This window comes from Carcharhinus amblyrhynchos, chromosome 1, assembly GCF_965287045.1.
Source record: "Carcharhinus amblyrhynchos chromosome 1, sCarAmb.v2.hapA, whole genome shotgun sequence".
In the NCBI taxonomy this organism is placed as follows: Eukaryota; Metazoa; Chordata; class Chondrichthyes; order Carcharhiniformes; family Carcharhinidae; genus Carcharhinus; species Carcharhinus amblyrhynchos.
In genome coordinates, this window is record NC_137324.1 from 169,743,154 (window position 1) to 169,758,213 (window position 15,060).

Consider the following 15,060-nt stretch of genomic DNA (forward strand, 5'->3'; position numbering starts at 1 on the left):
GCTTACAAGTATAGACAGTAAGAAGTCTTACAACACCAGGTTAAAGTCCAACAGGTTTATTTGGTAGCAAAAGCCACTAGTTTTCAGAGCGCTGCTTTTTCGTCAGGTACATGGGAGTTCTGTTCACAAACAGAGTATATGAAGACTTACGAATATAGGGCAGGGTAAGATCTGTCAGAGAATTGGTGCAGACTCAACGGACCAAATGATCTCCTTCTGCACTGCAGGGATTCTATGATTATTCAAGTTATAATTCTGACCAGATCTTGACTTCTCCAGGCTTGACTCTATTCTCTTGGCTTTGAGTTCAGATCATACTTGGCTTCATAGTTTGGTCTTCTGCAATGATATATTGACTCTACCAAGGCTCCCAAATCTCTTTCACAATTATCCATTTCAGCTTCAATTCATGGGGCAGTGCATTTCCCCAACATGCATTTTCTGTTTTGTTTGCATTTCTCCACATTAAACGACAAAGGTCATTAGTTAGACTCTAAACAAAAATATCTCCATGGTTAATGAGATACTCCCTACCCAACCAGTGACAACTGCCATTACCTCCTCCCCACCACAAAGGCGCACCTTTTACCAACCGGCGGGATATTTAAACCGTTGCGCACGTGCGCTAGCCACCCTATCCCCCGACTGCGCAGGTGTGCTGCGGGAGCCCTTCCCTCTCGCTCCTCCAGCCGGTGCGCACGCGCGCGTCCAGTCCCAGCCCGCAGGATGCGCAGACTTTGACCACACTACTTCGAGTGGGAAGGTGCCGCGCATGAGCCCATTCCTGCATGTGCAGGCTTTGACAAACCCCCTTCCGGCGGGCGGGGAGCCTTTGCGCATGTGCCCAGTCTCGGTCCGCACATGCGCAGACATTGACTGCCCCCCATCCGGGCGGGAAGCCGTTGCGCATGCGCATTCTACCCAACAGTGGGGAGGGGACGCGGATGAGGCTGACTGCGCAGGTACACTGCGGATGGCTGAGCAGCTGGAGTTGGTGTTTGTGAAACAATAACCGCCCGCAGTTCAGCTGGGTGTTAAAGCAAAGGGAAATATCTCTGTGTTTGATATGGGTGGTTTGCCATGATGTAGGTTGGCTGAGTGGGGTGGGTCTCGCTGGCAGGCAAGCAGCCGCCATTGTTGGACTGGCTGCTGAAGAGCCTTTGATGCCTGTTGGTGTCACCATGGCTGGCGAGGCCAGTGACTTTGTGTTACTGCCAGCTGCTGATATCCTGAAACAGGTAAATGGGATCTGTCTTCTTTAATCTGCACCCATCTGTTCCCTTCACTCATCATCACCGGGTTCAAGAGATACGCTTGTAGCCTCAAAGCTGAATTGATGCAGTATGACTTTTAAAAATCACATGTAAACTAAAGTTAAGGATGTTTAAAAAGGTTATTTATTAATGTCACAAGTAGACTTACACTAACACTGCAGTGAAGTTGAGTCAAATTGCTACAGCAAAGTCGAAATAGACTGCTATCTTCTTGAGAGCAATAAGGGATGGGCTGCAAATGCTGGCCGTGCCAGTGATGTTCACATCCCATGAAAGAATAAAAAATATTGCAACATTGCATTTTGCACATTGTACATGGGAACCACAATATGTGGTAACGGAAGGATTAGGCAAATAGCTTGATCAAATGAGAGGCCTGTCCTGGATAGTGTATCATGCATCAAATATATTTGCAGCCAGAAAGTAATGTTGCAGTCCTTCATCTTCACTGGCAAGAATTTCCTATCTAACAACACTTCCATTATATGGATTGCAGCAGTTGACAGTTCATAGCTTCTCTAAAACTGTACTGGATGGGAATAAATGTTAGCCTTGCCATTGAAGGACTGAAATGAAAAGAATATTCAGTCAAGGGGTGCGGATTTTATTACACCCCTGTCTTGAACCAGGATAGTTCTTTACCAGGATAATTGCAACAAAAGATAATATTTCAGCAGAAGTCTAAATGCAAATGACAAGGAAGGTTGAATTTGGAATCTTGACTGAAATTTTTCTAATTCACAGAATTGTTAGAGGACAAAGGAGGCCATTTGGTCCATTGTGTTTGCCATGGCTCTCAGAACAATTCACCTGGTGCCATTCTCCTGGCTTCTCTCCGTAACCCTGCACAGTGTTCCTCATCAAACCATCTAATTTCCTCGAGTGTCTCAATTGAACCAGCCTCCACCGCATTAAGTCAGTGCATCCCAGACCGTAACCACTCTGTGTGAAAAAGTTTGTTCTTATATTGCAATTGCTTTTTTTTTTAACCAATTAGCTTAAATCTGTGCCCTCTGGTTCTCAGTCCTGCTGCCAATGGGAACTGTTTTCCACTATGAATTCTTTCCAGGCCCTTCGTGATTTTGAACAGTTCAATCAAATCTTCTCTTAGCCACCTTTGCTTTTACATCCCAGTTAGCTAATTTTACAACAAATCTATTCAATTCCTGAAGTTTTATTTTACTGAAATTATTGATGGGAGAGTTTTAATTGCATTGCTTTTTTCATTGTGATCAATTTATTCCATGGAAATTATTTAGCTGCATTGCTTTTAGGTTTAACACTTGATGATTCTAATCTTATGATGAAGAACTTTAGAGGAGAGGTATGAAATAAGTTTTTCCACAGTATTGTGTTATAATTTGGTCAGTTTTACCTGGGGCGTGTGGATACGCGTCCCTATTTTTACAATTTCAATTTGCAGAGAGTTTTTGTCGAGCCATTGTAAACTGCACAAAATGCACAATGGAAATGTTTAGCTGCTCTATTTCATGACCATCACTAAGTTAACTACTATTTTTTAAGTGGAGTCTGAGTGTATTGTGTAGTGCAGTGAAATAATGTCATCATTATAGATTGGGATAGCATGTTACTTGTGACAGAGCTGAAAAAAGACTGCTAATTGTAACAGTACTGACCTGAAAAATGGGACTTTTTCAGGGCAGTACTGTCACAACCAGCAGTCTTTTTGCAGAGTGACACAGTGATTAACAATGCTGTCTCACAGCGCTGGGGACCTGGGTTCGATTCCTTGCTTGAGTGACTGTGTGGAGTTTGCACTTTCTCCCTGTGCCTGCATGGGTTTCCTCAGGGTTTCTTCCCCAAGTCCAAAAGACATGCTGGGTAGGTGCATTGGCCATGCTAAATTCTCCCTCAGGGTACCCGAACAGACACTGGAGTGTGGCAAATAGGAGATTTTCACAGTAACTTCATTGTAAAGTTAATGGAAGCCTACTTGTGACACTAATAAATAAACTTTAAAAACTTTTTTGATGTGTCTAAATGTGAATGGCCTTTTTACAATGGTTCAGATTGAACTTAATTTTAACAATGTGGCCGAAATAAAATTATATCAAGGAATAGTTTTGTTGTCTGTTGTGTCCGATTTCTACACCAAGTTAGCGAGGATCCAGTTACTGCACATTGCTGTCTGAGATAGGATTGTGGAACACAGTGGATCCACCAAAACCAGAGTTATACTGCAGCCTAGAAACAAATGCAAAGCTACAATTCCAAATGGATTTTTGTTTTAACGTGTAGTGTTGCTCTTTTATATGAAACATTTTTTTAAAATCTCAAAAATAAAGTGCCCAGGGGATTAATTGGAGTGTTTTTATTAAAACCTCTCAAGTGATACACTTAGTCATACCTCAGTTCATCCGCTGGTGAACTCTTCGTCCATGTTTTTGTCCAGATTTAATATTTCCAATACTACCTTGGCCGGCCTGCCATTTTCCATCTGCTGTAAACTGAGCTCATTCAAAACTTTGATGCCTGTAACTTAACTCCCACCAAGGCCCATTGCTCCTGTGCTCTACATTTGCTTCTGCATCTCCCATTTAAAATGATCATTCTTGTATTCCATGGCCTTGCTGCTCCCTACCTTTGTAACCTCTGCCAGCCTTCTGAGGACTCTGCATGCTTTCAGTTCCAATCTCAGTCCAGAGATGTGTGGGTTAGGTTGATTGGCTGTGCTAAATTGACCCTAGTTGCGCGGGGGATTGGCAGAGTAAATATGTGGGGTTATGGGGATAGAGTGGGATCCTTGTCAGTGCAGGCTTAATGGGCTGAATAGCCTCCTTCTGTACTGTAGGGATTCTGTGATTCTTATGATCGACCAGTTTGTTTGCTGTTGAATGTCACATCTTCAGCTGTCCATGTTTTAAGCTCCGGAATTCCCTCCCTAAACCCTACCTTTAAGATGCACCTTAATAACTGCCTCTTTGACCAAACTATTTTTTTTTCACTTGACCTATTTATCTCATGTGGCTTAGTGTCACATTTCATTTGCCAAATGCTCTTGTGCAACACTTCGAGATGTTTTACTGCATTAAATGCATTATATCTATGCAAGTTGTTGCTGACCCAAGACAGACTCTTGAGTTGCTTGAATTTTGATTACATTCTGAAATCTTCCAATTATATGGAATATTGCTTCAAGGTATGACTAATATAGAATAGTCTACATAAGGGTAAGGTATACATTTCTGTTTATTACAGGGTGATAAATGCTTAGAATAATTTGCAAAGCAAGAGTGTTGCGTCAAAGATAACCCAGCTGCAGCTGCAGACCAGACAGGAGGACTTAGCGTTGAGCTTTGATAGGTTGGATCATCATGTTTTATGCGTGACTGTTTATGTGATTTTTCATTTTTTGCTTTTCTTGCTTTGTAGATTCCAGTCAAAGAGAAAAAAGAATTAGCACAAGAGCATGAAGAGCTACATGTTAAATCATTTGGCCAGAAAAGTGGAAGACCCATATGGAGACCTAAAGTGGGTATGCTACATTTCCTTGCTGGTGCTGCATCTTTTCTGTCAGTTTTGACATGAATGATTAAACTTGTTTTATATGAAGGCAAAGGGCTTTTTTTTCCCCATTTGCAAATAACGGCTTATTCTTAATACCTAGGAGATTTTCGCTAACTTCATTGCTGTGTTAAAGTGACCATACTTATGACACTAATAAATAAACTTTAAACTATAAACTTACTACTTACTAAAGTGCTCAGGTCTGGTTGTAGAACTTACAAAACCTTTCTTAATTAGATGAAAATCCAGTGCTCCATCCTGGCAAGTGTTAGACATTTGGCAGGCTTTAAGAGGTGAAATCTGAACATGACAGTGAAGGGTTAGTTTCAAAAGGAGCACAGTCCAAGATGTATGTTCTCTAACCTGTTACATGTATGAAATAATACAGGCAACACACTTCCAACTACTCTGCTATTCAGACTAGGATAAATTAAAAGTTATGTTCATCCATAGTCTGTTTTACTGGAGTGAAAACTTGTGCTGTGTCTGTGGCTGAGTAAGCTTTCTTTTTTGGGTTATCTCTACTGCAGTGTAATAGAATTGCAGCTTCTGTAACTTATACTGGGAATGGAAAAAGCACTGGAAATTACTGCTTCATTGCTGAAAATCTTGGCATTTCTCACTTTCTCTTTCTCTGGTGTTTCCCCTGCCTGCCCCACAATTGGTAGACGCAATGCAAATTTATTAAGTCCTTTAAACAGCTTAAAGCTGGTTCTTGACTTGAAAAATAGATTTCAAATGCTCTCAAACTTATGAGAGGTGTGGATGATCTGTTGCCAAACTGAACGCAATACTGCAACCTGTTCCAACAGTTTCAGACACTAGCCAGTTCAATATCTGACGGACAAGGAAATAGAGGGCTATGCTGATAGAATTAGATGAGAAAATATGGGAGGGCGGCACGGTAACACTGATGCCTCACAGCACTGAGGACTTGGGTTCAATTCTGACCTGATGTGACTGTGCAAACTCTACATAGACATTCTCCCCATGTCTGTGTGGGTTTCCTCTGGGTGATCCGGTTTCCTCTTTGACAGTCCAAAGATGTGCAGGTTAGATTGATTGGCCATGCTAAATTGGCCCTTAGTGTCAGGGCCATGACATGTCCCTTAGTGTCATGCCAACACTATAATTAAGAAAGCCCATCAACGCCTCTACTTTCTCAGGAGGCTGATGAAATTTGGCATGTCCACTACAACTCTCACCATCTTTTACAGATGCACCTAGAAAGCATTCTTTCTTGTTGTATCATAGCTTGGTATGGCTTCTGCTCTGCCCAAGACCGCAAAAAAATACAAAGGATCACGAACAAAGCCCAGTCCATCATGCAAACCAGCTTCCACTCTATTGACTCTGTCGACAATTCCTCTGCTTTGGAAAAGCAGCCAGCATAATTAAGGACCCCATGCATCTGGGACATTCTTTCTTCCACCTTCTTTCATCAGGAAAAGGATATGATAGATTGAGGACGTGTACCGACCAACTCAAGGACAGCTTCTTTCCTGCTGCCATCAGACCTTTGAATGGATCTACCTCGTATTAAGTTGATCTTTTTCTACGCCCTGGCTATATCTGTTACACTACATTCTGCACCCTGTCTTTTCCTTTTCTGTGAATGGTATGCTTCGTACAGTGAACAAGAAACAATACTTTTCACTATATACCTATACATATGATGTTTATAAATGAAATCAAAGGGGATTGACAGGGTAAATATATGGGGTTGTGGAGATAGGGCCCACTACAGGGCCTCTCCTCATGCTGGCTTTGTACAGCCTCCGAATCAGTTGTCCAAGGAGCTCCCCCCCTAGTGGTTCCTCACCCCTTTCTCCAACACTGCCGTCTACTGCCACTGCTCTGAGGTACTGCTTCTAGATAGTTTTGCCCACTTTCACGACTTCCACAATCCAGGACTCCTCCCTTAGTGGTGCTGACAATCTCTAATCCCAGTACCACCCATGCAAAAGATATACCAACCTGCCATAACTGTCACATTCCCAAAATAGCAGGATTAGTGCTTCCACGTACTGCACCTCGGAGATCTCACATTCTGCCACTGCAGTTCAATTACCCTCTCCCGTTAATTCTAGACAACCTTGGAATTAACTCTGGAGTAATAGAAACACTTTGTAATGTGACACCTTGCTTACTGTCTTCCAAGAGATTGAGAGATGAAGGGGTTTTGTACTAATGGCTTGTCTTTAAATAAAAACATAAAAACATTCATAGTTTTAAACCCGAAGATAGTGAACACAGTCACCATTCTGTAATTAAGCAATTTGGCAGGTGTGGTAACTGTTGTCATTTACCTGTACATCCATCATCTTTGTGCATTATTTGTCTGAAGTGTCACACAAAGAAACAGTAGTTAGTTATGTACCAGAATGTACATAATCTATAGCAATTAAAAACATCATATTTAACACCAAAGCCAGAATTATTAACCCCTGACTGAGTTCTGGTGCGCAAATAAATTAAGAACAGTTAAATTTTACATCCTTGGAAGAAAATGTAGCTTTATCTTAGCAGCAGAATAATACATTGTGAAAAAATATAACATCCGTGCCCTTCTAAAACGGCACCCCTGCAATGTCACTCTTCTCTTGATCTTACTTCAATTCCACTTCTTTTAGTTGCCCTTGTCCCATTCTTCAAGGGAGGAATTCAAGGGCGACGTGGTGGCACTGCTGCCTCACAGTGCCAGGGACCTGGTTCGATTCTGATCTTGCATGTCCGTGTGGAGTTTGCATGCTCCCCTTGTGTCTGCTCCTCTGGGTGCTCCTATTCCTTCCTATAGTTTAAAGATGTGCAGGTTAGGTTGATTGGCCATGCTAAATTGCCCCTTAATGTCAGGGGGATTAGCAGGGTAAATATATGGGGTTTTAGAGGTAGGGTCTGGGTGGGAGTGTTGGTGCAGTCTCAAAGAGCCGAGTGGCCTTCTTCCGCACTGGAGGGATTCTGTGAATTGTGGGGTGAGTAATGATTTTGAGAGTGGGTATTTGCAGCAGCTATTGGGGAACCTGCATTTTTAAAATCAATAGTAATCCAGGAAAATGTCCTCTGAGAAGAGATGTGCATGCAGTAGTTATTCCTGTGAATGAGAATGACGAATTAAGTTTCACTTTAAAAGAAAATAAATTTTTTTGGTGCACACTCTTGATCTGATCCCCCTCTATATTAACAAGAAGAATTGGGTCAGTAGTGCATTGGTTCGTATGGATGTGTACCTGTTGTGTATATAGAAAATAAATAAAACTAAAGGTGACACTGGTCTCAGATGCCTGAAGTGAGAAGAATGATTTAACATTTGTCCTATAAACTAGGTGTTCAAATTTCGTTCAGGTATCTGATCTTTCATATGAAGGTTGTTTTATTTCTACCAGTTGTCATGGTAGACACGTGGGGTGGGATTTTCCAACCACAATTGCCCCAAAGCCGGAAAACCCCACTTGGGGTCAACAGACTGTTGCATAGTCTGTGTCCTGTCTGTCAAGATTCCCGTGGCGGGCGGGACAGGAAAGTTCCCCCATGCAATTCAACACTAGGCAGGAGTGCATAGGTTGTCTTATGAGGAAAGGTTGAAGTGGTTAGGTTTATAGCCACTAAAGTTTAGAAGCATAAGAAGCATGGCTTTTCAGATCCTGAGGGGTATTGTCAAGGTGGATGTGGAGAAGATGTTTCCTTTTGTTGGTGAATCTAGAACTAGGGTTCACCTTTTAAAAATAAGGGGTCACTCATTGAAGACAGAGATGAGGAGACATTGTTTCTCCCAGAGGGTTGAGAGTACTGGACACACGTTCTCAAAAGACAATGGAAGCTTGATCTTTCTCTACACCCTGACAATGACTGTAATACTACATTCTGCACTCTCTCATTTCCTTCTCTATGAACTATGTGTTCTGCATAGCATGCAAGAAACAATACTTTTCACTGTATACTAACACGTGACAAGAATAAATCAAATCAAGCAGAGCCTTTGAATATTTTAAGGCAGAGTTAGATAGATTCTCGACTAACAAAGGGGTGAAAAGTTATCGGGGGTAGGCAAGAATGTGGGGTTGAAGTTACGGTTAGATCTTATTGAATGACAGAGCAGGCTTAAGTGGCCGAATGGCCTACTTCTCCTAATTCGTATGTTTGTATGTCTTCCCTTCCTTCTCTTTTCATCCTTGCGAATCTCTACTTTGGCTACTTGATTATAATAATTAACAAAATACTTGAATCTGTTGTGCTGATCTGGATCTGATGTCATGGCTTGTTCCATATGATGGCGACAAACAAATAAGCCTGCCTGTGTTTTAATTTTGACTGATGGTAGGTTGAGAGATCTGACGGATTTGCCTTGCCTTGATTTGCCTTGCCTTGATTTGCCTTGCCTTGATTTGCCTTGCCTTGATTTGCCTTGCCTTGATTTGCCTTGCCTTGATTTGCCTTGCCTTGATTTGCCTTGCCTTGATTTGCCTTGCCTTGATTTGCCTTGCCTTGATTTGCCTTGCCTTGATTTGCCTTGCCTTGATTTGCCTTGCCTTGATTTGCCTTGCCTTGATTTGCCTTGCCTTGCTGAATAAAGTTAGCCACTTAAAGTCAACTGGTGGGCGGCACGGTGATTAGCACTGATGCTTCAAAGTGCCAGGGACCCGTGTTTGATTCACAGCTTGGGTCACTGTCTGCAGAATCTGCACGTTTTCTCCATGTTTGCATGGGTTTCCTCCGAGTGCTCCAATTTCCTCCCACAATCCAAAGGACATGCTGGATAGGAGCATTGGCTGTGCCAATTTCTCCCTCAGTGTACCCAAACAGGCGCTGGATTGTGGTGACTAGGGATTTTCACAGTAACATCATTGCAGTGTTAATGTAAGCCTACTTGTGACACTAATAAATAAACTTAAATTTACAACTTGACTTTGGGAAATTTGTCTCAGTTCCATGCCCGTAACTGGTTTGAAAATGCCAGATGTACTTGCAATCATTACAGCAGCAAATGTCATTCCACCCCTCAAGGCTGGTTTTGATACAAGTTCAAGAGGTGAAAGACCAGTGTGGTAACTATGCCACTAGCATGAAAAAAAAGTATTGTTTCTTTTGTCATGATCATGTTAATTCGTTATTGTTTCTTTGTCATGTTAATTCATGTGTAATTTATTTCTAAATGTGCAAAATGTTCATTTTTGTTAGCAGGGCAGGCAGAGAATGAACAGAATACTACACTTGATTCAGATTTGCAGAATTTGAAACTGCAGAGCAACTGTTTCTCCTCCAGGGTAGAGGATGAAAATGAGCTGGAGGATGAAGACAGAGTTGATTACCACGATTATTTGGACAGTGACCTGAGTGACTATGACGTGTCACCACTCCGAGAGGCCACGCAAACACCTGGAATGAGTGCTGAGCTATTTTGTGAGAAAGAGGACTGGGAGGAAGAACTCAAAGAAGCTTGTCCCTATGGTAATACATTCGACAGAGGTTTAAAGATTACATGTTCTTTCACAACTTCCAGTAGTTCACTTATAAATCGTGCACTGTATTTTCTGCCTGTGCACTTCCTTGCATGTATCTTTGTAATACTTGGCTGTTTTGAGTGGAAATCTGATTTTAATAACCATTCCACTGCAGTGATTCTTAGTAGCTAGTTTTGTTATACTGGAGAATCCCATAGAATACCTACAGTGCAGAAGGAGGCCATTTGGTCCTTCGAGTCTGTGCTGACTCTCTGGAGCATCTTGCCTAGGCCACTTTTGCTAATAGGCTGTTGTATGGAACCTTCTGGAAATCCACTTTGGGGTGGCACACTGGTTCGCACTGCTGCCTCACAGCACCAGGGACTGGGTTCAATTCTGGCCTCAGGTCACTGTCTGTGTGGAGTTTGCACATTCTCCCCATGTCTGCCTGGGTTTCCTCCAAATGCTCTGGTTTCCTCCCACAGTCCAAAGATGTGTGGGTTAGGTGGACTGGCCTTGCTAAATTGACCCTAATGTCAGGGGGATTAGCAGAGCAAATGCATGGGGTTATGGAGATGGGGTCTGGGTGGGATTGTGGTCAGTGCAGGCTCGATGGGCCAAATGGCCTCCTACTGCACTGTAGGATTCTGTGATTCTAATAATTACAAATTAGGTAATTCCCCTATTAAAACTTGAACGGATTAGATTAGTTAGACATGATTTGGGCATTACAAGTTGACTCTCTGATCATTTATTTGCCCAAGCGTTCAGTCACCCCGAACCTAAAGACCTTGTAACTTCCTACAACAGAGGTTAGACTAATACGTCTATAATTTCCTGATTCCTCTCTCCCATCCTACTTATATAATGGAGTGACATTGGCAATATTTCAATCGAAGAAAATAATCCCTGAATATTCCAATGGATATATGACAGCACATTGGCACAGTGGTTGGCACTGATGCCTCCCAGCGCCAGGGACCTTGGTTCAATTCCAGCCTTGAGTGACTGTGTGGAGTTCTTCCCGTGTCTGCGTGGGTTTCCTCTGGGAACTCTAGTTTCCTCCCACACTTCAAAGATGTGCAGGTTTGATTAATTGGCCATGCTAAATTACGCCTGTCAGGGGAATTAGCAGGGGTTACGGGGATAGGGCCTGGGTGGGATTTTTGTTGGTGCTGGCTTGATGGACTGAATGGCCTCCTCCTGCAATGCAGAGATTCTATGATAATGTGTAAAGAAGCTGGGGCAGTAGAGGTAAAAGCAAATTATACCAACCTTGGATCCATTGCGTTTGTGGTTTTCGAGACCTTTATGTGCAGATTAGTTACTATCTTTGCTTGATTAACAGTGACACTGGTTGTAAAACACTTTGGGGCCACCTGAATATGTGTTTTAACCGCTTTACAAAAGCAAATTCTTTCTGGTTCAGAAAGGGTCCAAAAGACTGTTGAAAAATACACGTCTCGTGTTTACTTTGTACTTGAACTTTGTGGTTTCAGAAATGTTCAGTAAAGTTTCCACTCGTAAGGTACTTTTAAGCCGCCAGCATCAGGTCCCTGTGGGAGACGGAAGAACGGGAACATTTAGGAGGATTATTGCCTTTGGGGCTGACAATTTATCTTTTAAGATACTCCCATTAGATTCCTGTCCAGTGAATCGTCCAAAAAAAAATTACTTTCAGTGACTCCTCTTTTAACTACTTGTGATGTTTTTTTCCTTCCAGATGAAGATGACCTAGCCGTAATTGTTAGACGTGGTTGTTGCGAAGTGCAGCTTGTTTGGCAGGATGGCGAGATTTACAACCCAAGCTGTGACCATGCTCCCTCACTAAGAGCAAATGTGATGGAAATTCCCACTGTATGGGGGCAGTTTGATGATGCTGATGAATAGGGTTTGGACATCTCATCCTGTTGGAAGAAAAAAAATGGATGTGCTTTGCAATTGGGAGTTAGAAGTAAAATAACCATAGAATCCCTACAGTGCAGAAGGAGGCCATTCGGCCCATTGAGTCTGCACTGACAACAATGCTAACCAGGTGCTTTCCCCATACAAGTTAAATAATTATAGAATCCCTACAGTTATGTTTTTCTCTTTGACTTCTCAAAGTCCTAGGAATGGACTGCTGTTGTTCGCAATTCAATTCAGCTTATCGGGGTCACACCAACCAAATTCATTTGCACAGTTTCTTTTGAAATTGACTGCACAAGATCTTTCAGCGTGTAAAGTCACAACGGAGAAATAGGTGGTATTATGCTTTGCTTAATATGAACATACAATTAGTTACTCAGAATGCAATGGGCTTTTTAGTTAATTTTCCAAGATTTTTAAAAACATTCTGTGGTGTTTATTTTATTTTTAAATAATGTATGTTGAATCCCTACATGCAAGAATTTTAGAGATCAGTTTTTTTTTTCACGCTATAAAAGCAAGTTAGTGTGTCATTAAAACTGATAGAGTGAGATATTGAGTAACTATCATTGCCTTAATATAGTAGATCAATATTTGCTTTTGAGATCTTCTCCACCCTTGTGTGCAAAGAAATGTTAGCTTGGTGCTTATTTGTTTGTCATGGGCTGCATGTTCTTTAGAAAAATGTTTTGCATTTGTTCTCTTCATCGTCATTTTTATGTTTCATGATATCTTACACATTTGAGCTTTTGAAAAGTCTAGATAAGGGTGTTTGAAGCTTTATGCAAATAGTCAGTGTTGAATTGGTTGATTGAGGGTGCTGTAATAAGCACATTGCCAGGAGCCTGGTCTGCTGGAAGGGTTCAAACACAACCAGCACCTGGTGGTTAGAGCTGGGAACAGGTTCAAAAGGCTGACAGGCGCTGAGCTGGTTACACTGGACCCTGGGGAACCACCTATAGATGGATATTGACTTTCCAGTCACATTACAAACTTCTGGAATATTCTGATAAGGCACAGTTTTTGTCAGGTGCTGCTTTTAAAAAATGGCACTTTGATGAAGAAAATAAATCCAGTAATTGGATGAGCCAGATTTGGTAAAGTGATAGGTTTGTTTGCTGCACTTGTTGGGGATGGCACAGTGGCACAATGGTTAGCATTGCTGCCTCACAGTGCCACGGATCGGTTCAATTCTGGCCTTGGATCACTGTGTGGAGTTTGCACGTTCTCCTCTGGCTGCTCAGTTTCCTCCCACAATCTAAAGATGTGCGGGCTAGGTTTATTGGCCATGTGAAATTGACCCTAGTTCCGGGGGATTGGCAGAATATATGGGGTTACAGGAATAGGGCCTGAGTGGGTTCGTGACTGGTTTAGACTAGATGGGCCAAATGGCCTCCTTCTCTACTGTAGAGATTCTATGAATTAACTGATTTGGACCAGGACAGTTGGAGTTCCACAGTAGCCTCAGCAACTAGGACTTTTGGAGATGGAAATTGGCCAGGGTAGCTGTTTCTGAGCAGTAACTTGTCAGAAGTGACTTCAGTCTGAATCAGGCTTGAACGTAATTGCCCCCTTTGCAGTCAAATTTGTCAATATCACTGCTCGCTGTTCAGCCACTCTTTGGAAGAATGATCATCTGGGCAATGAACAGAAAAGTACCCATGGACCTTCCCTTGGCAACAAGTAAAGGCCTCCATGAGGAGAATGATGATGAAGGAAGAAGAAAAACTGAAGTTGGCCAATTCGTCATATTGATTGGTTTATTCCAATGTCATGATGTGGAGATGCCAGTGTTGGACTGAGGTAAACATAAATAAGAAGTCTCACAACACCAGGTTAAAGTCCAACAAGTTGATTTGATAGTAAACCCACAAGCTTTCGGAACGCTGTTCCTTTGTCAGGTGAGTGGAAAGTTCTGATCAGAGAAGGGCCTACTATCAAATAAACTTGTTGGACTTTAACATGGTGTTGTGAGACTTCTTACTGTGTTTATTCCAATGTGACAGAGAGTCTTGGAACTTTCCCATCTTAATGCCGATCTTTTGGGTGGTATTTTACGACCTCGCTCGAGCAAGGCTTGTAAAATCCTGCCCGAGGCCAACAGAGAATTCCATTCTATGAGCCGCACTTGCCCTGGAATCAGGGTGGGTGTGGCGATAAAATTCTGGCCCCTGTGGTTATTGGCAGCCAGAGTGGGGGGAAATGTTCTTTTGATCTCCATAACTTTAATGATGGAGGGATGAAAGTTTACATCTCCATTGGAACTTTGATAGGCTTTCTTCCCTTTTTTTCCCCAGTATAATAACTATCTCCATGTTCTCAAATTTGAATGTACATTCTGTGCTATCAGATAGTTCATCTGATCTATATTCAGTGTACATACCTGATAGCTTGCATCAATTCCTTTGTTCCCTTCGCGCTTAATTACTTCCTCGTTTCTTCCAAAGAACCTGCCACCTCCCTTTAATTTTTCTCCATTCTCCTTCCATCCATCACACCAAACCCATCTAGCTTATAAATCCCAATTTGTTCTCTTGATTCCCCCTCTTCCCCAACCCTCCACAGGCTCCTGATTATCTCTGCATGGCCGCCGTCTTTGCCTGTCAAGGTCTTTTCTTCGAAATGGATGTCACACTTTAACTTGGTTTCATATTGAGATCAGCATCATTATGTTGATATAATCTCTCAATCTCCACTGTCATTTCTTTTTTCTCACTCTAATGTTGTTTCGCTATCTAGTCTCTTTATTGCTCTTTGCAAATATAAGCCCCTGCAATAGGCCAGACAAAGACTTTTGATAAAGAATGTTCCCTCAACCCAGCTGAATTACAGTCCTTGAGTCATTTGCATACAAGGTTCCTGGCCTGCATGGGAGAGCACTGCTGAAACACGGAAGGGAATTTGCACCAGCA

The 15,060-nt window shown here is 42.2% G+C and overlaps 1 protein-coding gene across 1 annotated transcript; it reads left to right on the plus strand.

The window, feature by feature from the left end:
* Window positions 1-1,025: 1,025 nt before the first annotated feature.
* On the plus strand, window positions 1,026-12,146 carry LOC145350793 (uncharacterized). The gene is made up of 4 exons (XM_080200092.1): window positions 1,026-1,238; window positions 4,668-4,770; window positions 9,981-10,247; window positions 11,964-12,146. Exons 1-4 carry the CDS (start codon window positions 1,164-1,166, stop codon window positions 12,128-12,130), a joined length of 612 nt encoding a protein of 203 aa, XP_080056218.1. The 5' UTR covers window positions 1,026-1,163; the 3' UTR covers window positions 12,131-12,146.
* Window positions 12,147-15,060: the final 2,914 nt, after the last annotated feature.